Below are 25,894 nucleotides of genomic sequence, written 5' to 3' on the forward strand. Positions count from 1 at the left end.
GAGGCGGCTGCCCCGTCTCCATGGCGACGTCGGACGCGGCGGTAGAGGCGGCTGGTACTTACCTGCTGGAGACGCTGCTGCGGGGATCCAGGCCGGGGCGAAACCATGTCGGACCTGGGCTCTGAGGAGTTGGAGGAGGAGGGAGAGAATGATCTTGGGGTGAGAGCGCCGGGTGAGGGAGGGCGTGCGCGGCGGCGGGGACCCTCCGGAGGTCGGTGCGGGGCCGGCAGGCGTGGAGACCCGAGGACCGAGCCGCGGCCCGCAGGAGACCCAGCCGGGGCCCAGGACCACGCCGGCCCCTCAGGGCGCAGCGTCCTGGAAGCTGAAAGTGAAAGACGACACGCAATGACGTCTGGATACCACATCCCTCCTTGCTCTCCGCCCACTCCCACCCCGCCTCCCATCTAAGGTGAAGGTTTCCATGGGAACAGCTTTGGAAGTTTCCTCTTCCCTGTATTAACCCCCACTGAGGCGGTTTTTTCGGATGATCAGAGCATCCCAGCCTGCCCGCCTACCCTTTGAGTAAGCCATTTCTGTAACTGAGTCTTGCTCTCTCAGAATTGAGATTGGTGGAGGAAAGCTGCTTGCTGGCAGCTTCCAAGAAATACTGAGGAGGCCCTGGGCTCAGATGAGGTTTCCTGGAGATATTACTACATAGGCCTGTACTCACATGTGCTTTCTTCAGCCTCCTCTGAACTGACCCAGGTCGTTGGAATCATTTCCTGGTTCAGGCAGCAGAGAAGTGAGCTGGGGTCTGTGTGGGCATATTTGTACCTCCCAGACAGTAGTTCCTCCCCAAGCCAGAGGATGACACTCCCTGGCCAACAGGTTGGGAACCTCAGCTTTTGTGTGTGTGCACAGTACAGAGTTGAGACACTTTTCAGAATTAACCGAAAAATCTAGCATCTCTGCTGTGGTGCTGTGTCAGTGCCTGCTCAGACCATTTTGCTAACTCTGGGCACTCATCTCCCAGCTTCTGCCGGACTTGCTGCACAGGGCTAGCACCTCTATGCACTGGAACCACTTGGCCAGTAGGGAGAGCCAGAATGGTGCCTGGGATTTCCATCTCCTCCTGACAGCCAGTAGCTAGTGCAAAAAGCAGGGTGAACTCTGCAGTGCAGTTCATGCTCCAGAGTCCCTGTGAGATCAGGCTGTATGTGGGACTTCACCTGAAATTGCATCCTTGCTTAGCCACTGCCTCTTTCTTATCTACTGCCCTGCCCCCTTTACAAGTTTCTCCCAGAAGAGCACTTTTAAAAAAATCACTTGTTAAGGATATGCTTCTGGGTGAAGGCAACCTGCAACACCGGCTCAGCAAGCTTTCTAGTTAGTCTCCTCAAATGGCCCTATTTGTAACTATGAAGTGTCCATAGTTTTTAGGTTCAGATCACATTTGGGATCATTTTAAAGGATTGCTCTCTTATTCAGCCAGCCTAGTGGCTCAGTATTGGGTGTTTTGGGAGGTCTCTGGATGGGAGGAGGGGCCATTTATACATTTTGATTGACACTAACCCTAAAGCAAATCTCTGTAAGGTCACAATTTTTTTTTACCTTATAGTCTAGGCAAGAATTTCTGGGCCAAACAGTGCTAGAAAAGGGCAAGAATTGCACAGACGTTTGTTTTGAAGTCCTCAATGTAGTGTATCTGTACTTGTGTTAAAATAAAACTGGATGGAGCCAATTTTGTAGTTTTTATTTTTTTTTAATTTTCATAAATTTTGTTGTGTACTTAAAGTATGCAACTTGATGTTATGAGATACCCATATTAAATCATTACTATATGCTTTGGCCATTTTATTATATGCACTCTATACTCATGTATTAGGTGCTAACAACATTTATTTTATCAAGGATAGGAAAAATAGGGAAATAGCAGGATTCTGCCACCATAGTTTATTGATTTACTTTTAAGATAGATATGTAATTATTTCAGTATTGGGCTGTGAGTGTTTGAACCTTAAATTTCTTGATTGGGAGTTTAATAATAAAATAAACTAAGCCGACTTAGTAGACAGTGGAGTCCCATGTACTCCTCAGCACCCTCCCACCCCTCTTTGTCATGTTGGAAATTCCTTGCAAATTCCTTGCAAAGGCCTCTTCAGGCCCCAGACACTTAGGGATCATTTGAAGGAAGAGTTACTTCTCTCAGGGCATTTGCCTTTGAAGTTCTGGATCATCAAAGGAAGCAAAGCAGGAGGTATTTGTGTGGGCTTGGACTGCTCCACCTGTATGTGCTATTGCAGTTGTATTCCTATAAAGAACATAGCCTAGAGTACCCAGCAATTTTCAAGCGAACTGGTTGGTTTTGTTTATAGCGTAAAGGATTATCATAATAAATTGCAAGCTCAGATGTTGGAGGGAGAGAGTAAGGCTCCCACCAGGGACATGTATTAGTGTGTCACTTTGGTCCAGTGCTTTGTCTTTCCCAGGCTTGGTTACCCACCTCACCTGCAAGATGGGGCAATTGAATGTGACACCTAGGATGGAGAGGATTCAATGGTACGATATTTATAAAATGCTTAGCACATGCTCAGCGCTTAATGCCTGGTAGCTGTAATTATCTCAGCATCTTCCACCCAGGACTATGAGGGGGATCGGAACGAGGCAGGCGAACGGCATGGGCATGGGAAAGCCAGGCTGCCCAACGGGGACACCTACGAAGGGAGCTACGAATTCGGGAAGAGACATGGCCAGGTCAGAACCTGTCACTTGACTGGGCCGTTTTCTCTATTTAATACCCTGTTGGCTAATATTACATTCAGTAATGATATGAATTATATAATTAATGTGTTTCAGGGGGTCTACAGATTTAAAAATGGTGCTCGATACACCGGAGAATATGTTAGAAATAAAAAGCATGGTCAAGGCATTTTTATATATCCAGATGGATCAAGATACGAAGGTAAGATATTGTCACAAAGCAGATTTTTGTGTTGTAGAGGTTTTTTTTGAAAGCTTAAAGTTCTTCAGATTAGGCAGTCATTCAGCAAACACAAATTGTATTCCCTGTGTTCACAGTGTTGACACAGAAACCAGAAAGCCTTGTAATTAATCGACAATTAAGTAATCCCCCCAGGAACCCCTGCAAGGGAGCAAATGAAAGGGAGCCTGGGTGAGCACAGGCCTCAGTGTTGGCGGGACCCGTGGCAGCATCCATCTCCCTGAAAGTGTCTTTGCTGTTTTTCACTTCTGACCATCCCCTCTTCCGGTGGGCACTTTCTTTAGATCTGGTGGTTTCTTCAGTGAGGGCTTCTCTGGCGTCACTCCTTACCCATGTTACATCTCAGGAAGATCTTTGCTCCTTTATTTCCAGGAACCTCACTGCTGCTCCCACATACCATTGTCACCTGATGTGACTACAGTGTTAATCCAATCCCAAACCTAGGAAGACAGACGCATGGGGAGTGGGTTGTGAGCCTTCAGAAACTATATGTGAAATTCTAGGTTCTGGGCATTTGTTTTTCCCCTAGAAGAAGTTATCTAGTTTTTGGCAGATATCCAAAAAGGTCTATGACTCAAACCCTGGACTTTGGTGACAATAGGTGTGACCTCGAATGCATGACTTTACCTCTCTTTGCCTCAGCTTCTCGTCTGTAGTATGAGGATGGATTAATACACATGAAATACTTAGAACCATGCCTAACTCATGGTAAGTGCTCAGTACACGTCAGCTAGGACCACAGTTTACCATGGCGACAGCATCACTTCCTAATGAGGGTGACATATTCTTAAAGTGCAAACTACAGTTACATGCTTTCTTCCCAGATAAAAAGGAACCAGTAATAATAGATGTCAAAGAATTACAGGAGGGGGATTCTGTCTAATTCAGAGACCAAGAGCAAAAGTGCTAATGTCATTCCTGTTAGAGACAGAATTTGTTTTGTTTCATCACTCTTAGAAGGCTTGCTCCAGAAGAAGCACCATCAGGTTTTTAAATTAACTTTAAACAATTTAATTTAGGGCTTAATTTAATTCTTTCCAAATCCTTATGAGCCTAATCTCGTCGTCACTTCTGATTTCAGTGTAGATGTTGATACAATTTGAACAACATATCTATGACAATCCAAAACAAGTGACTGAGGCCAAAGTTTGAGGATGCGCCTGGGAAAAACACAAACCACAGATGCATTTATGCCTGTTTTTCTGAAGTGGGATTTGGGAACTCAGTTTTTAAAGAATTAGGGCATACAGAAAGAAAAAAGGAAGAAGGGGGTGGTCAGTGAGATAAATTGTTATATTCTTGTGAGGCCTACGAAATCTATATTTTACATAAGATCAGGTGAATGTTAGAAAAAGGAGTGAAGGAGGGATCAGTTATACACATGTCTCTGGGGAGGTGGAAGAACGATTGATCTTGTCTTGTTTCTGTTCCACACCTAGGAAAATAAACTTGTAATCAACATTATTAGTGTGGAATCAAATGCTTTAGTTTTCGGAACTAGACTTTGCCTGCAGACCTAAAGTTACAATCTGTATGTCTTTGTTTATGAGAGGTCAGCAAGAAATTTCCTTATGAGTGATCTATGGGGGGTAGTTCTTGTAGATGCCTGAGGCCTTTTACCTTTCCAAGGGGATCTGGGATCTGGCTGATGTGTAATGTTAGTAACAGCTGTTCACGGGGGTGTTGCATGACTCTGCCTCCAGGTTTGACCTTCCCTTTTGTATGAGGGGTTGGGGGGTGAGATTTTTATTTTCCTGTCCATATTCTTGATATATATGTGTATATATATGATATTCAGACTAAATAAGGGATTTAAGGAATTTTTAATATGTAGGTTAACTAAAGGGAAAATTGTTTCTCTACTAACAACTCTGACACCGAATGTATATGTCACATTACATTTTCCACACCAAACAAGTCTCCAGTTCTCTGTGGATACCAAGTGGGTTTCCAACAGTTCAACTCAATTCTGACACTACCCAGAGTTAATGTCAGACCCCACTGGGGTTAAGGGTTCAGTCCCAGAAGACTGCCCAACTTCAGATGCCAATCACAAGTACTGGGCCCAGGTTACCCACACTTGTCTGACTTGGCTACAAGTTGGGGGTTCCTGCAGCTCATCAGGTTTGACAATTTGGATAATGGCTCACAGAACTCAAGGAAACACTCAACTTACACTTACCAAAGAACAGAGGTAGGCTGGGCGCGGTGCCTCACGCCTGTAAGCATTCTGGAAGGCCAAGGCAGGTAGATCGTTTGAGCTGAGGAGTTCGAGACCAGCCTGAGCAAGAACGAGACCCTGTCTCTACTCAAAATAGAAAGAAATTAATTGGCCAACTAAAAATATATAGAAAAAATTAGCTGGGCATGGTGGTGCATGCCTATAGTCCCAGCTACTCGGAGGCTGAGGCAGGAGGATCGCTTGAGCCCAGGAGTTGGAGGTTGCTGTGAGCTAGGCTGACGCCATGGCACTCTAGCCCAGGCAGGCAACAGAGTGAGACTCTGTCTCAAAAAAAAAAAAAACCAAACAAAAAACAAAACAAAAACAAAGAACACAGGTAAACAGTCAGATGAAGAGGTGCCTGGGTCATGGTCCAGAAGGTTCCCTGGCACAGGAGCTTCTGTCCATATGGAGTTGGGGAGCACCACCCTGCTGGCATGTGATGCCTTCACCAACCCAGGAGCTCATCAGTCTTGTTCCAGGGCTTTTGTAGAGTTTGATCTTCAGTCCCCTCTCCCCTTCCCAGAGGTTGGTGGGCGGGTCTGAAAGTTCCCCCCTCCCATCACTGGGTCTTTCTGGTGACCGGCCTCATCTTGAGGGTGTCCTGGGGCCCCATCATCGAGTCACCTCATCTGCATAAACTCAGATTTGATCAAGAGAGTCCCATTATGAATAACAAGAGACACGCCTATCACTCAGGAAATTTTAAAGGTTTTAGGAGCTTTGTGCCAGGTTCCATAAATAAATACCTAATATATTTCTAATTATACCACACCAACATATAAAACTCGTTTTCAAACAGTTGGGAATTTTTGTTTTTCCAGATGGCTTCATATCTTAAAGGGTGCGAGGTATAATCACTATCAGAGATTTCTTCACGGACTGAAACTTAAATGTGTCTTATTTCCCTAAGGCAGTAATGGAAACTGAGGTCAGAGCTACAATATTAGTTTTAGCTCAGCAAGTCAATGTTCCTCGATCACAAAACCTGAGTTAATGGGTGGCTAAATTATTCATAATAGCATATCTTGGCTGGTTGCCATGGTAACGGGCATAGTGGCTTCATGTGGGTGGTGTGTTCAGCCTCAGGACTCCAGGCCCTGAATGGGCCTCCCAGATGCACAGCCATGTCCACTCGGAGCCCAGGAGTGTGCAGAAGGCTACCTTGCTGCCAGGGGAGGGGGGCTAGGAGGTGTTTTTGGGTCGGTGGGTGACTTGAGCAGGGGCAGGGAAGTGGAGGTGTTTAGGGGTGGTGGGAGATGAGGGCGGAGGGGTGAGGGGTGCCAGGTTTTGGAAAGGCCTTTGGACCACATCTACAGGTTCTGCAGTTAGGGGATGCAGATAGGAGGGCCGTGCGAGGGCTGTGAGGTTGGGGAAAGAGAGAGAGCATTACTTTCTGGTCTTGTTGCCTGCCGAGTAGAACGAATCAAAATGAAGTCCAATAATGAAATTGTGGAGAAACAAAAGTGATACGATGACTTAAAGTTGGTTTTTCTGGAAGCTTGCACATGGCAGGAGCTGGAGGAAGAAGTGAGCACTTGCTGTTGGTGTGAGAAGAGGCCTGACGTTGGAATCAGACTACCCTGGATTTTCATCCCAGACATTTGCCTGCCAGCTCTGTGACCTTGGCCAGCACACCTCATCTGTCTGCGTCTGTAAAGCATGTCAGTCATTACGAGTGCCACCTGCTGGGCAAGGACAAAGGGCCTGGCTGGCATCTGGCACCATGTCTCCCATAGTGCTAGTTCCTTCTGCGTTTGGCTGAGCCCGTGGTGCAGGGAGCCAGCTTGGTAAGACCAGTGCCCAGCAAGGCAAGGTGATGACTGACCAGCATTTAGCTGGGAGGAGCGCCACTTGTGAGAGCTTCCACTTTAAATTGCCTTTCGTCCCTAGAGTGCCAGAGCTGGGAGCCATGGTGACAGTGGCAGGGTTGACACCTGTGGAGAGCTTTCTGAGTGACACAGTGCCCTCCACAGGAGCACCCAACCTCACAACACCCACCCACCCACCCACCCACTCACCCACTTGCAGGAATTACTCCTGAAAAGAAATGTGCTTGGAAGAAACTTTAGTTGACAAGATCAAGAATGACGAGGAAAGTATAGGATTAAGGGTAGAAAATCTTTTAAAAAAAAGTTAAGTACAAATTTAAAGCAACCATAATACAGTTTCTAAATGTCATCCACTTCAAAAAAGAAAGCTTGGCTCATGGCTGTTACAGACTTGCCTCAGCAGGTGACTTTTCTGTGAATTATTAATACCTTCTCAGCTGTGCAGGGTCCCCTGTGGTGGCATTATAATCTGCCGGGCAGAGTCTCTGACAGTTATCTAAGTAGACTGGGACTTAAAAAACTTTGCTGACCAGCCCTCACTGGTGTGAAATTTAGTGTCTTTGGCAACTTAATTGTTCTCTATCATTTTGATAATTTTCTGCAAAGTATGTAATATATTCTTCTTGCCACACTACCCTGGAGACCAGATCACATTGTCAAGAGATTTTGTCCTGGTCTTTTGTTAGAAACCAGATGATATAAATGTTTCAGCTAAGCTCTCTTTGCCCCAGGGGTGTGCTGGAGCCAGCTCCTAATAGCTCACAGAAGCCAGTTCTGCACTTCTTTCCCCACTTCCAAACGCAGCTCGAAATTGGCTGTAGTGAGAATATTTGCACCACGGACATTGGCAAATGCTACAAATCCAGGCACATCACTGGCCCCCTAAGGTCCAGACAAATCCTCCAAGGTGTGTCCCTGCACGTTCTGCATATCCTCATGGTTACTGTAGTAGGCTCAGGCACTGAAAGTGTCTTCCCTGAATTATCTCAGTTTTGGGATTCTCCATCTCGCCTGTTCACGTTGTCTCCGTCACGTATCGCATCCTGGGACCTAACTCTCTTTCTTAATTGCTAACATTTGCCACCCTTCTTCCCTTCATGAATTTTTGGTAAGCTGCTCTTTTTCCAAATTATTGTCCACCTTTTGAAATCCTGCAGCGTAGCTCTCTGTGCTGCTCCCCGCTGTCCTCTGTGGACTGCACCCCTGCCCGCTCCTGCCCCAGGCGGGGTGCAGGGTCTTTGAGGGCATGCAGTGTCAATTGCACAGCTTCTCGTCTGCCTATTCTGCAAAGTGCCCAGGACATTGTAGGTGCCGGATAAATATTGGAGAGATGGAGGAAATTTGTAGACATTCTTTTGTAGGTAAATTTTGGAGTTTATTCCCATAAACACATAGTGCTTGGATAATTAACATTTTATTAACATATTGGGTATTCTTTATCTTTGTGTGGAAGTGGATTCAGTTTTTGTATAAGCCAGAAGCTTATATGAGTTTTGGAGGTTCTTTTTAGAAAAAAAATATATAAAGTTGGTATAAAAGTTAATTTTCATTTGTAAGGAAAAGCCATAATAAATTAAAAATTTTAAAATACCACAAGCATCAACAGAATCCAAGGAACTAACCCAAGTTTTTTTTTTTTTTTTTTTTTTTGAGACAGAGTCTCGCTTAGTTGCCCAGCTAGAGTGAGTGCCGTGGTGTCAGCCTAGCTCACAGCAACCTCAATCTCCTGGGCTCAAACAATCCTCCTGCCTCAGCCTCCCGAGTAGCTGGGACTACAAGCATGCACCACCATGCCCGGCTAATTTTTTCTATATATATTAGTTGGCCAATTAATTTCTTTCTGTTTATAGTAGAGACGGGTCTCGCTCTTGCTCAGGGTGGTTTCGAACTCCTGACTTAGAGCAATCCGCCTGCCTCGACCTCCCAGAGTGCTAGGATTACAGGCATGAGCCACCACGCCCGGCCCCAAGTTTTTATAATTAACATCTGACACACTTCTAGAATAGTTTTTCTCTGCCTTTGTTAGCTAATATTCTTTGAATGTCTATCTATACGATAGCAATTTTATAATGTTTTCTATAGAAAGAAAGGTAATTTCTCCCTTTCTTTTTAATGAACAAATTAATCAAATTTGCTTTTTGTTATTCATAGTCTAGAAAAGTGGCATTCAGCTTAATGACTTGTTATTCGTAATACATACATTTTTAAGTTAGTTGTCAACTTTGAGAAACCTCTGTTAAGTTTCCTTCATACGTGAGCTGTAGTTTTTGAGGACATTTGGAGTTTTCTAGCACAGGGATTAATTCCAAATGCCCTTTGATTGGCAACACTAGTTTGCTGTGGTCCTCATTGTAGAGGTAGGCTATGAATTTTATGATCTCTTCGTCAGTTGCAGTATTTCCTACCAATACTGCAATTGCAATACTGCAATTCCTACCAATACTGCAGTTGCAATAATTTCTATAGGAAATTATTAATAGTGGGAACCTATGTGAAAGTGAACAGGCAGGGACACCGAGGTGAGGGGACAGCCCACAAAGAGGCAGGGGCCAGCCACGAGGTGGCATCTGGTGGCACGAGGTGGCATCTGGTGGCACGAGGCGCCGTGCAGGTGGGGCAGCGGTGGCAGCTGGGCTGGAATGGAGTGTGGAGCCAGGCGGCTAGGTGGGAAAGAGGGAGACGCTGGCAGTGGCTGGGGCTTGACTGCCAAGGCTCGGAGTGGTTGCTGGGTCACTAAACATGGCAGGTCAATGGAGTGTGGTGTCGGGACCACTGGCAAGGGATCAGACAACCTTGGTTTGAAGGATCACTTTGCCCCGGACCAACCATGACGCCTGCTTGCCCGTACACGGAGGTGACTGTGAACCATGAGCACCTTGCCCTGCCCGGGCCAGTGATCCCCCGACACCACCCTCCTTCCCCACTCTCCACAATGGGTCAGCCATTCCATGCCAGCGGGCACAAGGAAGGGGGATGGAGGGAATCAGAGTGGCAAGAGCTGGTGGCCTTAGCAGTGCAATTAAATACATCTCATTTTCAGAATTTCTTGAGCACATTGTGAGAGCCCCTCCCTGGGCCTCAGAAGGGGCCCGAGTGTGCTGGGGGCCCTGAAGCTGTAGCTTTTGTTTTACAGCAAATCCGCCTCTGCCGTCATTAATAGTTTGAAGACGCTGTCAAGGCATCCGTCCCTTCTTCTCACCCAGGCTTGCTCTTGTGTCGTCCCTCTCAGGGGAGTGGGCGGATGACCATAAGCACGGCCACGGCGTGTACTACTACGTCAACAACGACACCTACACCGGAGAGTGGTTTGCTCACCAAAGGTTCGCCTTCCGCCTTCAGTCCCGCAGTCTGTGTGTGTGATGAGAATGCTGATGTCGTCAGCTTGCTTACGCTTACTAAATAACAGAGTCCGGATGAAAGCCCGTTTACCAACTGAGCGGGCGGTTCGAATCTTTGCATGGCGGTAAGGCAAGCACCACGGAGGACGCCTTACTGAGCAGGTGTAGCTCGTGTGACTGGCGTCTCTCCTCAAGGGGGCAGAACACGTGGGGCCCTCAACCCAAAGCCTCTGGGAGCGGAGGGCACAGAAGACCCAGTGGGGGCCTGAGCCACGGCTGACCACAGGACGCTGGCTCTGTGGCGGGTGAGGCCCTTCTCTGTGCGCTTGCTAATGTCATGTCCGGTGCTTGGGGCATGCTGAGCTGAGGCATCTTTTAATTGGACACAGATAAAGAAGCCAAGTCGCTGTGAGCCTGCATCAGTCTAGGCCACCTGCAATTTCAGTGTCTTTGTTATAAACCCGGGAGGTTTTTCACTGTGTGGGAGCAAAATGTGATGTGCCCCTGTCTTAACCAGGCACGGGCAAGGCACCTACTTCTACGCAGAGACGGGCAGCAAGTACGTGGGCACCTGGGTGAACGGGCAGCAGGAGGGAGCGGCCGAGCTCATTCACCTGAACCACAGGTACCAGGGCAAGTTCTTCAACAAAAATGTAAGTCAGCGGGAAGCGACATTTGAAGTGCACGGTGATCCACCCCCCTACCAACCTGTGCAAATGTGTGACTAGAAAATACTGAAAGCTCAGGGAAGCCCTCCCATCCCATCCAAAGGTGGGGGCAGGGCAGCTGTGCCTCGCTCTGAGCCTCTCTGGCACTCACGAAGGGCAGACTCTCGGGCGGGGGGGGGGGGCACCTTGGCCCAGTTCTCTGTATCTCTGTGGAGATTCCTGCCTTCTTCCAGCAGTGGCCTGCTGTGTCATTTGTGGCACAAGGAAGGCACTTACCTCTTGCTGTGTCCCTTCCCCTTGCTGAACCAGAAGTCAGGCGTCCATTTCCTGCAGCTCAGCGCGGGGCGCAATGTGGGGCAGGCCGCGGAGAGATCGGCTGCTTCTCCCTGTGAAAGCCAGGTCCCTTAGGTAGCAGTAGCCATAGGGGATAAGAAATTACTAGGAAATAGAGAAAATAAAATACACAGAGACGAACGTATAGTTTTATAAGTTTATATAAAGAAATTTAGATAAAGCAGGGGTACTCAGGAGTCTACACTACCCTCCATCAGTAGTGCAGCCCTGAGGTAAGATTCACATAGGTTTTTATAGTCACAGATATCAATTATTAGTTGCCAGGTTAACAGATTTACATATCAGATAATTTTGGTTGCTATGGGAACAGATTTACATGTGAACAGGTAGTTGGTTAGGGTTACAAGTTTTTTCAAAGGGCTTCTAACAAATTCTAAGGTATTCTATCCAAGTGAACAAATGGCTACAGAATCTTTCAAGGACTAACTTCTAAGTTCTAAGTGATAATTATCAATTAACAGAGGAATAACAAAGAGGTATAGTGGCTCTGTATTTCTTTGATCTAGTTATTGTGGACTTAGGAGAGAGCAGGAAGCCCATCTCCACATAACAAAATGTTCATAACCACAGGGGTGTGTCTCTTGCCTAGGGCACTCATTGTCTCTGGCTCCCATTCTGTGAGCCAGATATTCACCTGTCTTGTCTTTCAAGATCAGGGAGGCTCACAGACCTGAGATAAGCGAGAAGCCTCCTGGAATGCATCCACATCGGAGTTTTGGGAGCCCTCCCAAGGCGAGGCAGCCCTTGATCAGCGAACCAAGGAGTTCACATATTCCTTGGGGCAAAACCCTGCAAACTCCTGTTTCTGTCTTTAACATAGCAATATTGGGCGATACAATAAAATAATGATCTTATGAGCCACATCTCATTAATTCCTCAATCATATTTCTCAACAGTTTAGCACTTAGTGCATGGGCTTTGTTTCCCCCCAGGAGGGCTGGTGCTGGAGCTCCTGCCTGGAGTGGGTGCTAGCCTGCCATGGGCCTGGTTTCACTGTGGGGGACCCTGTGGCTTCGACTGCCCTTCTGCAGAGCCCCTGTGAAATGCAGAGAAATGTGAATAGTTCAGAAGTGACCACTCAGGCTGAGCAGATTGATGGTGTGGGGAGCTGACACTGATTTAATGAAGTCTACTCAGACTCTCTTGAAACCCAGTTTTCGTTACATATAATTTACACATTCTCCTCAGATCTGTACATTGTTTATGTAATGCCCGGCAAAATTCCCCTGGATTTTGTCCATATAGAAAGGTGGGTGGAGAAGAAGAGAACTTGACAAAAACTAATCTGGAAGAATCAATAAACTCTAACAGCCCCTAGGCCAATCTGAAAAATAAGGGTGAGAGTGGAACCTTTGATCTGCCTGCTAGTGAACAACTTTAAAATTATACGAATAGCGCACCAGTACGTTGTGATTATAAATGTTAACGGAAAAAATCCAAACTCTGTAAAATAATTTTAAAGAGATTTATTCTGAGCCAAATTTGAGGACCATGACCCGGAGCCACTGCCAAGAGGCCTTGGGCAAGTGGACTCGCTGTGGCTGGGTTACAGTTTGGTTTTTATACATTTTAGAGACAAGGGTTATGGGTAAAGCCATCAATCAATGTGTGGGAGGTATACATTGGTTTGGCCCAAAAAGGAGGGCCATCTCGAAGGGGGGGGGGCTTACAGGTTATAGGTGGGTTTAAAGATTCTTTAGATTGTAATTGGCTAAAGACATGAAGCTTTGTCTAAAGAGGTGGAATGTTTTAACATAAACTGTTTACCAGAGGTAAGCCACCATTTGTTGCAAATAGAAGGCCTGCAGGTTTGTCTTGCATACCCTCAGGCCTATTAATGGGTTACAAAGGAAGTCTCCAAGAAGGGAGGGGGGCATGATAAGGCCTGTCTGACCTCCCTCCTCCTGGCAGGCAACTTTGCCCTTGAATATTCCTCTGGCCACGAGGGGGTCCATTCAGTCAGCCGGTAGGGGTTGAGGATTTTAGTTCACATAAAGCATTTGAACACTAGAATTCTCCCCACTTCCACACTATTTTCATGTGTCATGTGCGCACACGCTTGTACATATAGCTTATACAGAATTACAGTTTGGGGGTTTTAATTACTTAAGTAGGATCACACTGTATCAGGACACAAAATATACCCAAAGATATGTCTTTTATCATTGTGCATATTTGAGAGTGATTATGTAGGTTAGATCATGAGGGTGCTGGGCTTGCTGAACCTGTGAGGACTGACATTTTAAATCGTGATGTATCTGCCAGTTGCCCCAACAAGCCGTGTCAATTTATACTCTTGCCAACAGAACTGGAGTCTGTTTATCATATATTCTCACCAACACTGGATGTTATCGGTCTTGTCAACGGAAAAAAGCCAAACTCTGCAAAATAATTCTAAAGAGATTTATTCTGAGCCAAATTTGAAGACCATGACCTGGAGCCACTGCCATGAGGCCTTGGGCAAGTGGACTTTGGCTGGGTTACAGTTTGGTTTTTATACATTTCAGAGACAAAGGTTACTTAAAGCCATCAATCAATACGTGGGAGGCATACATTGGTTTGGCCCAAAAAGGAGGGCCATCACGAAGCAGGCGCTTACAGGTTATAGATGGGTTTACTGATTCTTTAGATTGTAATTGGCTAAAGACATGAAGCTTTGTCTAAAGACTTGGAATGTTTTAACATAAACTGTTTACCAAAGACAAGCCACCATTTGTTGCATAAATTGAGGACCTGCAGGTTTGTCTTACATACCCTTAGGCCTGTTAATGGGTTACAAAGGAAGTCTCCAAGAAGGGAGGGGGGCATGATAAGGCATGTCAGACCCCCCTCCTCCTGGCAGGCACCTTTGCCCTAGAATATTCCTTTGGCCACAAGAGGGTCCATTCAGTCAGCTGGTGTGTGTGGGGGTGGTGGTGAGCATTTTAGTTCACAGTCTTTTCAAATCTGAAAGGCAAAAAATGTTATTGTTTTAAGGTGTGTTTCCCTGATTACTAGTGAGGTCGAGAATCTTGTCATGCTTTTATTGCTGGTCTGTATTTCTTCCCTGGAAAATTACCTATTCATGGCCTTATGGACAAGTTATCAAAACACACTGTACATTAACTAACGTAATGAAAGCAGTGTGATACGAGGATTGCAATATACAGATCAGTGAAGCAAATTAGAAGGTCTAGACACAGATCCAAGTGGAGACAGTAGTTGAAGGCTTGGTAAGAATGTCATTTCAAATTAATGCAGATGTGTTCCTGTCGAGGAACAGTGTTGGATACCTCGATCATTTGGGGGAAAATCACAGGCTTTCCTTCAGCATGTAGGTGAGGGTGCTTTGCAGCAAAAATTAAAATTTATACATAACCAAGAAAATCACATATGGAAAAAAATATAGGTAATATTTATTAACTTTGAAATGAGAAAAGAGGACTTCTAAACAGAAGCACAAAGGGAAAGCCAGTAGGTTTAACTTTATAAAAATAACCTCTTATAGATTAGAAAACACTATAAAGAAAATTTAAGAGATGAATGTTAAATGTGGAGAAGATATTTGCAATATTTAATATATAAAGAACTTCATGTGATTAAATGGTCAAAAATCTTGGAAAAAAAATTCAACCTTACTAATAACTTAAAAGATGTGAATTAAAATGGTGAGCTCTCATTTTTTTTTTTTTTTATAAAACTGTAAAAGTAGAACAAAATATGCTCTAAAAAACAACGGGTTTAAGGTCATGGAGACTTTTAAGTGCTGTTGTAGGAATGGAAATTATTAGAGCCTCATTCTAGTCAAAATACATGTATACTTTTGTCCAGAATTTCTGGCAGTTTGCCCTAAGAAAAATATCAAGGGCGTACATAAAGTTTAATTCAGACTATGTTTACTATAGCATTCTAAAAAATCAGCATCCCAAATATCAACAATAGTAAATGAGTAAAATAGATGATAAGACATAGATGAAATAAAATACCAGGTTGACAATTGGTGTTGTGAAATAATATTTGTAAATGTGGGAAGTAGTTCATGTCATATTTCTAAGTAAAAATAGAGCATGAGCTATTACAGTTTGTGCATTTATGACCAGATTTTTGTAAAAAGTATGTACTAGAAACAAAGTTACAAAGAATACATCAAAATAGTAGCAGTTCTATCTCTAGCTGGTTTACCTATGGGTGTTGACTTATTCAGGTCTCTATAGTGAATACAGCACTTTTATAAAGAAGAAAAATGTGCTTAAAGTTTCAGAAAACAAAATAGGACGTACGAGGTCTATCCGAAAGTATCCAGCCATCGTTGGTATGACTAGACGTCAATGTGACCTGGCAGCCAGGGCAGTGGGCTGGGATGCTCCTGCGTGAACAATGACAGCGTCACTGTGCTAGTCAGTGGGGTGCTGCAGGCCGCTGAGCGAGCCTGTGTGCTGTGTGGCCGTCGCATCCAAAATGACTGAGCAAGTAGAGCACGAATCTGCAGCAAATTTTGCGTTAAGCTTGAACACTCCTCTGTGGGAACTATTCGGATCATTCAGACAGCTTTCAGGGCCGATGCAGTGAGTACAGTGCAAAATAAAAGTGTGGCACAAACGTTTCAAAGACAGCTAAGAATCTGTTGAAAGCAATGCATATTCTAGAAGGCTCGTGACAAGCAGAGCACCTGAGCATGTTGAATGTGTACGGGTTGGGTTAAGAGACACAGGGAGAACTGTGTGAGGCCCCAGTGTGCCTTCTTTGAAGGGGACTGAGGTATCATTGTCCTATGTACAATGTTTTTTACATCTTGTATCTTCTTCAATAAATATCTCTGTTTTTCATACTACATGGCTGCGTACTTTCTGGACAGACCTCATATACTTGGCAATTCCATTAGCTGTTAGTTCATACGAGCATTCTTTAACCCATATTGGACTTCACCCAATTTTATGATTTGGGGGTAGGTTTTATGGTGGTAACATTTATAAAGCAATCTGTATTTTCTATTGGGAGTTGACACTTAGGAGTAAACTACCCTTTGGTTTCTCTTTGCTCATAGCCTGTTGGCCCTGGGAAGTATGTATTTGATATCGGATGTGAACAACATGGTGAATATCGCTTAACAGACGTGGTAAGTTGCGGAGTATGTATCGTCTTCTACATTCATAGGCAAAGGAGCTGCTTGGCCATATTGATCCTACAGGGTTAGAGATGATTTGCCTAAAAAGTTAGGCCAAGTCTGGGGAACGTTCACATTTGCATTTTCCTTATTTGCATGTGCTAGTATAGAGCTAAATTGCCAAAAGGTCTATCTGTAAACAGTATCATTTCACAGTTACTGCAGGAGTCTGGTCCTAGTTTTTGTCAATAGAAACCAACTAATCCTGAGTTGGGGAGTTCTAGACAGAGTTAAGTCAGAGAAATGACGGCTGAAGTCTATAACTGGTGTCACCAAAATTTATCCAATGATGACTGTCAGCATGTCGGGTGTGTGACTTGCACTTCTTAAAGCTTAGGTGGTAAATAATTTCTTTTCCAATATTTAACATCAATATTAATACTAAATTGATATTTCCTGGTTAATATTAGCCAGCTAATATTGCCATTAGGCATCCAGATATGTATATGTGTGTTGGGGGTAGAGATGTCTGTGTTTATATTCCTGTCATTATTAATTTCTGACTGATTGGCATTTTAGTAAAATTTCCTAATCTTTGCACTAGTTTTAAGCCTTTGACTCATTTATTTTACCCAAAATCATTCTCATTATAAGAAATTTTGAGTTTTAAGGAGGAGCCAGAGCCTGGCAAAAAATTGTGCTTTTATTTTCTCTTTGGTCTCTGTAATTCTTTGGGAATCCTGTCCTAGTTAGTTAAAAATATGTTATATACAAACTCTCTTGTATCTATGTATTTTTTTTTTTCCTGAAGAAAGCCAGGAACCCAGTTGTTTGGGGCTGTCATCAGAGCAGTGCTCTTTCAACCTGAGCGGAGCCATCTCCTTTTGATTTATTTTTGTTGCTGTCTCTTCTCAGTCCCCTCGCACCACTCAAGGGGACTGCCTCAATCCCACTCTTCTCATCACCTGGGGGCAGCTGTGGAGCTCAGGAAAGTTGCCCTCGGTCACAGGAGGTAGAAGCATGCCGAGGGAGTTGGGACATGTGCAGGGGGTGATGTTCATGAATATTCACGAAGGGTTTTGCCGCACCTGCTCACTGCCATGTTGTGCGGCCTTGAATCCTAAGGCTGACTCCTCACTGGTTTTTCTATTCTGTGCTCTCCAGACATTTTTAAAACCTTTCTCATTCTTCTCCCTGAAGTCTCTCAGTTTCTAAAATTGGAAAGAGTCTTTGAATCTTTATGCCTTAACTGCCCACGGCCTGTTCTTTTTTAATTAAATTGTAGTATATATATTTATTTATTTATTTATATAATATGAAATTTGCCATTTTAAAGAGTACAGTTCAGCGGCATTAGGCACATTCACGGTGTTGCACAACTATTACCACGGTATGTTTCTAGAACTTGCTCATTATCCCAACGGAAACCCTGTACCTGTTAAGCAGCAACTCCCTGTTCTCCTTTCTCCGCTCCTTTAACTTACTTTTTGTCCCTATGAATTTGCCTATTCTAGATATTTTATATAAATGGATTCATTCAGTATTTGTCCTTTTATATCTGGCCTCTTTTTCTTAGCATGATGTTATAAGGTTCACGCATGTTGTAGCCTGTGTCAGAATTTCTTTCCATTTTATGGCTGAATAATATTCCTCTGTGGGGATAGGCCACATTTTGCTTATCCACTTGTCTGTTGGTGGACACTGGGTTGCTTCCACCTTTTAGTTATTATGAATAATGCTGCAGTGAACATTGATGTGCAAGTATCTGTTTGAGTCTCTGTTTTCAGTTCTTTTGAGTCCGTATTTAGGAGTAGAATTGCTGGGGTTCATATGGTAATTTTGTTTAGCTTTTTGAGGAACTGCCAAATATTTTTTACAGTACCTGCATCATTTTACATCCCTATCAGCAATGTACAAGAGTTTCATCTCTTGGTTTTGTAAATAAAGTTTTATTGGAACACAGCCATGCTGATTTGTTTAAGTACTGTCTGTGCTCGTTTTACACGGCAACAGCAGAATTAGTAGTTGCCACAGACACTGTGTGGCTGGCCAAGCCTAAAATATAATAGCTGACAGCAAAATTTGCCAACCCTTGGCTAGAGCAATGTTTTTCCAAGTGCATGTTCCCTTTAATGGGTTGTAAAATTAATTTAATAGATTGTGAGCAACATTTCAGAAAATGCAATGGAATAGAATAGAAAATCTCAAGCGGATTCCATCTTGGGTGTGTATGTGTCACATGGGCGCTGGGCCATGACGTAAGGTGCGTTTCTGCTGTGGGTGGCAGTGTCCAAAGCTACCGCCCCGACCACCTGTCTTTGGATCACCTGGCACTAGTTGTGCCGATTTGCCAGTACAGCTGTCCCTCGATGTCTGTGGGACTCCCCCCCTTGAATACCAAAAATGCATGGATGCCCAAGTCCCTGACATAAAATGGTGTGGCATTGGCAAATACCTGCAACATCCTCCTGTGTACCTCAGATCATCTCTAGATTACTTATAACGTCTAGTATGATTAAATGCTATGTAAGCAGTAGTTATACTGTATTGTGTAGGTAATAATGACAAGGGAAAAAAATCTGTGCATGTTCAATACAGACACAAACATCCATTTATTTTCCCTTGAGTATTTTTGATCCACGGATGCTGAACTCACAAATACCAAGGGCCCATTGGCCCTCTTGGGGAGAAAGGTGACATGCTTTTAAGTTTTGCACTATTAACAACTTTACAAAGAAAAACAACTGTAACACAGTCCTGTGTTTGGGGGGTACTTTCTGAATAGCATCCGTCCCTTTTCTTTTACGTGAAATGGTATGATATGCCTCAGGCTGGGCTCCTGGGCGTGTTAGTTTGCCAGGGCTGCTGTAGCAGAGTGCCCCAGACGACAGCTGGAACCACGGGAATAGGTCTCCTGCAGTGCCAGGGGTCTAAGATCAAGGTGTTGCCGGGCTAGCTCCTGCTGAGCTGTGAGGAAGTGTCTGTTCCCAGCCTCGCTCCCTGCCTTGTGGATAGCTGTCTTCTCCCTGTCTGTTCACATTGCCTTTCCACCGTTCCTGTCCATCTCTGCATCCACATTTCTCTTTTGTATAAAGGCACCAGTCATATTGGGTTAGGCCCCCCGCCCCCACCTAGTGACCTCATTTAACTTGCTTTTCTCTATAAAGACCACCCCCCCCATCTGTAGCTGAGGTCACGTTCTGAGGGACCAGGAGTTAGGATTCTAGCATATCTGCTTTGAGGGGGACACTTTTCAGCCAGTGACACTGAGGTATGCACATAAGGTTCTTGGGGAGCTAGGATAGGCCTGCAAAGTTCCCTGAATGGAGGCAGGGACCTTTGACCCCCACCTGTGTCAGGCTGCCCATTTCAGGCCTCCCTTGGCTCAGTGACCAGCAGTCACCCCCGTCCTGGGGAGGACCTGCTGGTGCCTCTGGGTGCCCAGACTACAGATCCTCCGGGTGTGGGGGTGTGTCTCAGTGTGGAATCTGCCGGAAATGCAAATTACTGGGCCCCGCCCCAGACCTACTGAGTCAGAAACCCTGGGCGTGGGGCCGGTCATCTGTGCTGTAACAGGCCTGCCGGGAGGGTCCGGAGCAAGTCAGGACTGAGTGCCACTGCGGTCCTGCAGCACTGGCATCGTGGTTCTCTGGGTAGTCAGTTGGTCTTATCACTGAGCAGTGTCATCAGAGGGCTCAAGGGCAGTCAAAACCTGTCTTTCCTTCCCTGCTTTTTAATGTTCCTGGCCAAGGTGACAAAAATGTTGGTCAGTTTACACTTTTGCTTTTAAAATAGGAAAGAGGAGAAGAGGAAGAGGAGGAGGAGACATTAGTAACTGTCATTCCAAAGTGGAAAGCTACCAAAATCACGGAACTGGCCCTGTGGACGCCGACCCTGCCCGAGGAGCCACCCCCCACAGAAGCGCCTGTCCGGGAGGAGGCCCCCAAACCTGAAGGTGCGCGGGCCGTGGGAATCCTGTTCTCAGGCTGGCTATAGGTTGGACTCTCTGGGAACCAGACTCGAGTCAGTCCTGAGGGATCCCATACCCCCAGGGAGGGCAGCGCAGGGAGAGACACAAGCTTGCCTGCCCAGAGGGACACGCAGGCCTTGCAGCCTTGGCTGATTCCATGGGCGCTGCAGAGCTGAACATCCACGGCGTCCTTCCCGTGGGACCTTGTCCCTTCACCTTGCCCGGTGACTGGGTGTGGGTGTGACCTCAGGCCAGGCACTGCCAGCAGCCGGGGAGACAAGTCCTTCCTTGAGAAGGACCCGCAGTGCTGCTCCACGCCCCTCCCGGGTCCTTGCCGGGAAGGCATGCACGTGCCGCAGAAAGCTGAAAAGTTTCGCTGGGTGAGAGTTTCCCCATTGCAGGTGGTTGACAGCCAACGCAAACCAGCCTAAGTGAAACCACTCTCACGCTACTAACGATCTATTGGTTCCTGTGACAGGGAAGCTCCGAGGTAGGGACACAGAGACTCAGCCTCTGGCGTGGCTGGGCCAGGCCTCCCCTGGCCAGCGTTCTCTTCCTATTGGAGACTAAAGGTCACCAGTCTCACCAGATTGTCATCTAGTTAGCTCAAGAGTGCAGGGGCAGGCAGGGGAGAGAAGGTTTCTCTTCCTCAACGTTCCCATGAAACCCTCGGGAGTTGGTTATCCCTGAGCCACTCCCTGCAGGGACGTGTCTGCTCCGCTGGCCAGGCCTGGGCTGGGGGGGCGCCCTCGGCGTGGGGAAGGCGGGGTGCTGCACCCGGGGGCGTGCACTGGCACAGGTCTGCAGGCTCCTTGGCTCCCCGTCCTTTGCTATGTCTCAGGCACAGTAGAACCCGGGGATGAAGCTCCGGCTCCGGTGGAAGCTGTCGAGGGAGAGATGGACATGAGGTTCGGGGAGGAAGACGCAGACATGCTCCGGGACGAGAGCCGGGAGCACAGCCGAGACGAGTTCCGCTACGACGCGGAGCAGGGTGAGGACGCCGCCCCGCACGGGAGGGTGCGGGCTGAGCAGTGGGACTCGGGGAAGGTCTCGGGAGCCCACTGTGAGCTCCTGTGGGAGCCCTGGTGGAACGTGGTCCCCTCCTGGGCACTCCTGAGAGCCGGGGCACGGTGGGGAGCAGCTGGGCGTGGGGTTCTCACGCTTGCCGTTGCGGGAGGGCCAGCCCCGGGCCCCGCCAGAAACGAAGAACGCAGCTCTGCTGTGTTACGTAGCTTTGCCGTGGCTGAGGCGCAGGAGTGTGGTTAAGGGCTAATGGTGTTGGGAACTTGTGCTTTTTAAGTGGGTTTGGATATAAGATTCATCTAGAAGCTTCCATCTCTGCCGGGTCGCAGGGCAGGGATTCAGTCTCAAGTCTGACTGAGGCTTCAGGTTCCCAGAATCTTTGACAATCTTTCCCCAAGAGCTTGTGAGCACTGCCGGAAAGCTCAGAGAGGAGTCTCTTCTCTTGACCCAGTTTCTCCACCTTATTTGAAGCGGGTGTCTTGGGCGAGAGGGACAGGGCGGTCTGGGAGCAGCGGGGCATGGGGTGCCACCTGCTCCTGCCTGGCTCCCGCCTGCCGTCGCCGGGTCTGGGGCCCCATTCAACTCAGCTTGTCTTTGTTGTAAATTGAGAGCGAAAACATTTCCCATTCATTCGAAATCAATATCTGAAATAATTAAATCATGTAAAACAGTTTTCTATGTAGATGCCTCAAACACAGGTAGTTAGACTTGTTAGCAATGATCACCCTACATGCCGAAATGCTGTACTTGGAATGCTGTGGCCCAGCGTGGGGCCGGGTGGAGCCCTGGCTCTGTGAGCTGGCAGCCATGTGACACGCATCCTCTGTGCTGCTCTCATTTGCGTGAGGGGGATGGCAGGGACCCCTTGCAGGTAGGACGCCCACGGGATTCTGCAAGGACAAAGGCTAATGTGCACATGGCACTCAGCGTGCTCCGTGCCTGGGTCCTTGGCAGCCTTGCAGCACCACCGGGTGTAGACGCTGGGTGTGGCCGGCAGGTGTGGAATTGAGGGTGGGCTCCATCCTCTGGAGCCGGACAGGAAGCTGGAACAGAGGAATCAGCGGTTTCATTGTGGAGTGACAGGGACACGCTGTGACGTAGGCAGGAGAGGTGACGACTCGCCTGGGCAGGACGGGGACCCTCCAGGGGAGTCAAGGGGTGAGAGGTGACAAGGAGTGGGTGACACCATGAGGGAGATTGCAGGCGGAGAGCAGAGTCTGACGGGGAGCAGGTGGGTGGGGTCAGCCCCTTCCCCCGGGCTCTCTCTTGGCAGCACGGGGCGGCGTCTGCATTTGCCCCTGAGCGCGGTGGCGTGTGCGGGGTGCTGAGGGGCCTCTGGGGGTCTGCGCCAGGCTTGCCTTCGAGCTCCTCTGAGGCCAGCAGAGGATGGTGCCCGGGCCGGGCCAGGCCAGAGGCAAGGGCCATTCAGATGACCTCACCCACCAGAGACTGCAGTGGGAGGAGAAGGGAGGGGACAGGCGTGAGGAGGGACAGTCCCGAGCACCCCGCCAGGAGGGACTGGGCCGAGTTGTTGATGTCTGGTACCAGCTGGCACCTGAGACTGCAGATGTGAGAAACAGCCGTGGACAGAAGAGCATCACCTTACTCAGCAGTTTTGGCCCCCAGGGCACTTTTGGCAGTGTCTGGGGACTTGGCGAGGCTAGTGAGGGAGGTGCTACTGCCACCTTCCTGGGTGGAGGCCAGGGACGATGGTGACCACCTGCCACGCACAGGACAGCCCCCCCAACAGAGCACTGTCCAGTCCAAGGTGTCAGCAGTGCCTTAAGTGGGAAATGGACTGAATTTTTTTTTAAAAATTGGGCTTAGGAGGTTAAAGTGATTTATCAAAATGATAAAAACTTAAGATCTATTTATCATGAATCTCACGTACGTCAGAGATTTACCCTGAGATTCATTTCCTTTTTAACATTGCCAGCTGTGAGAATTACAGAGTTTACTTAAAAAGTATTTCTAAATTTTATGAAACATTTAAATATAACATCTTGTAAGAATGTGGTAAATTTCTGTTGTTCTTTTAATTACTATAAGGGCCAAATAATTATTAACACATGCTCCATCCAGAAAGCTGGCTGTTTGGGACCGTGTATACAGCCGTAAGATAATTACCAACCTTACCTGGATATTCTTGTCTTAGCATTTACTTTGCTTTAGTATACTAGTTTACTTTGCTAAGTCTTTTGCTTATTTTATTACTAGTACCAAAAGGAAGACTGTAAAAGTCTGTATAAGGTGAAATTTAACATTCCATTTTGCCTGGTGAATGCTTCATAGCTATAATAATTTCTGTTGCAAAAGATGTTAGTGAACAAAGGATTACCGAATAGCACCAAGCAAATATGAAGTATGTTCACTGGGAAAATATGCAACAAAAAATTAAAAAAAAGAAATCTATTCACGTGTCCTTGCATCCTCAGGAAATGTGAATTTTGATGAAGACGATGCTAGACAGTCGGATGCACCAGAGTGAGCTGAGGCCGAAAGAGCAGGAGGTGGCTCCATGCACGCGCTGCGGTGAGCTGGACAGTTCACAGTCCTCATCACACACGCCAGTCTTTCTCCCCTAGTAGTTTAAGCTGGTTTACAGTTGCAAATAAATCTCTTTATTGCTTCTGAAATAGCCTCTGCTTCGAGTCCTTTAAACTCGAGGTCACCGGGCCAGTCCCCATGGTGTGTAGCGGTGTTTTCTCCCGGGCTGAGGACCGCTGGACCTACAGAGGGTGGCTGATGGGAGCCGGCTTCCGGCTGAGCTTGGAGAGTTTGTGTACTAAAGCTTTGTTCTCAAATTTCCCTCAAGAGAGCTAGGAAAGGCCTATAAAATAAGGATTGCTGTGTAAAACTCTCACAAAACACAACGTGATAAATATTAATACCCTGTAGGCTCCAGTGGGAAGCCGCCAGCCGCCCCAGCTGGGGTGTTCCCCCTCCCCCTCCCCTCCCTGATGGGGGTCCCTGCAGGTGGCTGAGGAAGGGCTGTCTACAGGTGAGGCTTTATCCTACCGTGTATCCTCTCTGGCTCCTTGGTGCACTGGGGGCTGACACCCAGCGCAGGTTCTCGCGTCGTGAGTGCTGTCTCAGGCACGGCCTCTCCTTCCCATCCCCGACACCAGGCTGGCCAGTGGGCTCCCAGACCTCCCAGGGAGCCCTGACCTGCCATCTTGCACAGCTCTGCTTTGCCCTTCCTGCCCTCCCCTGAGTTACTCAGAGGGCAAGCGTCTTCAGTTCACCCCACAATGCTCTGCGGAGCTGGTCAAGGTCACACATTGCATCTGGGGGTTATGTCCCTAAACGTGGGGCCTCCTCAAGAACAGTACATTATGAAAACAACATCCAGGCCTCTTTAAGAAAAAGCACATAGGCTGGGCCCAGCTACTCCACAGGCTGTGGCGGGAGGATCCCTTGAGCCCAAGAGCTCTAGTCCAGCCTGGGTAATATAGCAAGACCCCATTTCTAATTAAAAAAATTAAATTTAAAATATTTTAAAAAGAAATACCATACAGCGTTATGAATATAAAATTATGTTAAAACAATATTTAGAATAAGAAAATGTCAATAAAATTACAAATGAAAATTTAACAAACAGCACACAATCTAGAAAACTATCACAATATTGTTACTAATTCACTGCCTCATACAACTCTCTAATATTTCTTTTTCTACATTTTTTTGGGGGCCAATATTCTCTTTGGTTGCCTCTGCTTTTATATGGGGATATTCGTAACATAATTACACTGTCCCTTTGCAATGGTTTATTAGTTACGGGCAGGGGCATAAAACATTAATTTTCACATGCAGACTTACTGCTGTCTACAAAGCTGCTACAGGAGCATGCATTACTAACAGGTGCTCTGACAAATCAAATTGCATGTGATTCCTGTCAAAAATTATACATGCTGCATCCTCCTATCCCTGGCAGGAGAGATACTGGTTTGATGGGGCATCGGGGAGAATCCTCTCTCACGATTTTACACGTCTGATGATTGAGATAGTTTTCCATGGGCTACCAGCTGCCCCCATGCACTTCCAACCTCATTTCTTCTCCTGCACACAATGTGCTGGATCTGCAGGACGAGTTCTGATTAGGACTTGACCATTGACCCTGCACCTATATGTCATCACGCTATGGGTGTTTCTGGAAGCGAGTCCTACTTCAGAACAGACAGCAATAACTGAACTATACACGGAAGTTACTGGAAACCAGTGACATGCACAAATACTCTATCAAACCCAAACCACTACATCTACCCCTCATTCAATTTAATCAGTGCTCCCTGAAACAGATTCTAAAAATGCCTGTGGCCACGTTAATGCCATTCAACACGAGGGGACATGTGTCCAATGGAAATCAGAGGGGAAAGTGGCAGAGGCGTGATTACAGTTAACATGCTTCACTTCTGCAAAACAGAACGCAGGAATGAGTGCGCACCTTGTCAGGGCCTTGCGAGG

The 25,894-nt window shown here is 46.6% G+C and overlaps 1 protein-coding gene across 1 annotated transcript; it reads left to right on the forward strand.

Annotated features, from left to right (window-relative positions):
* On the forward strand, positions 1-24,066 carry RSPH1 (radial spoke head component 1). The gene is made up of 9 exons (XM_012779143.3): positions 1-159; positions 2,581-2,694; positions 2,797-2,902; positions 10,224-10,314; positions 10,850-10,985; positions 16,378-16,449; positions 20,233-20,392; positions 21,249-21,398; positions 23,866-24,066. Exons 1-9 carry the CDS (start codon positions 106-108, stop codon positions 23,916-23,918), a joined length of 936 nt encoding a protein of 311 aa, XP_012634597.1. The 5' UTR covers positions 1-105; the 3' UTR covers positions 23,919-24,066.
* The last annotated feature ends 1,828 nt before the right edge of the window (positions 24,067-25,894 follow it).

This window comes from Microcebus murinus, chromosome 1, assembly GCF_040939455.1.
Source record: "Microcebus murinus isolate Inina chromosome 1, M.murinus_Inina_mat1.0, whole genome shotgun sequence".
NCBI classification, from domain to species: Eukaryota; Metazoa; Chordata; class Mammalia; order Primates; family Cheirogaleidae; genus Microcebus; species Microcebus murinus.

Excerpts from the sequence above, each read along its gene's own strand:
- RSPH1 (XM_012779143.3), top strand. The coding sequence starts at position 106 with ATGTCGGACCTGGGCTCTGAGGAGTTGGAGGAGGAGGGAGAGAATGAT. Across the intron at positions 2,903-10,223 it reads AGATGGATCAAGATACGAAG|GGGAGTGGGCGGATGACCAT; the intron begins GTAAGATATTGT and ends CGTCCCTCTCAG. Across the intron at positions 16,450-20,232 it reads AATATCGCTTAACAGACGTG|GAAAGAGGAGAAGAGGAAGA; the intron begins GTAAGTTGCGGA and ends CTTTTAAAATAG.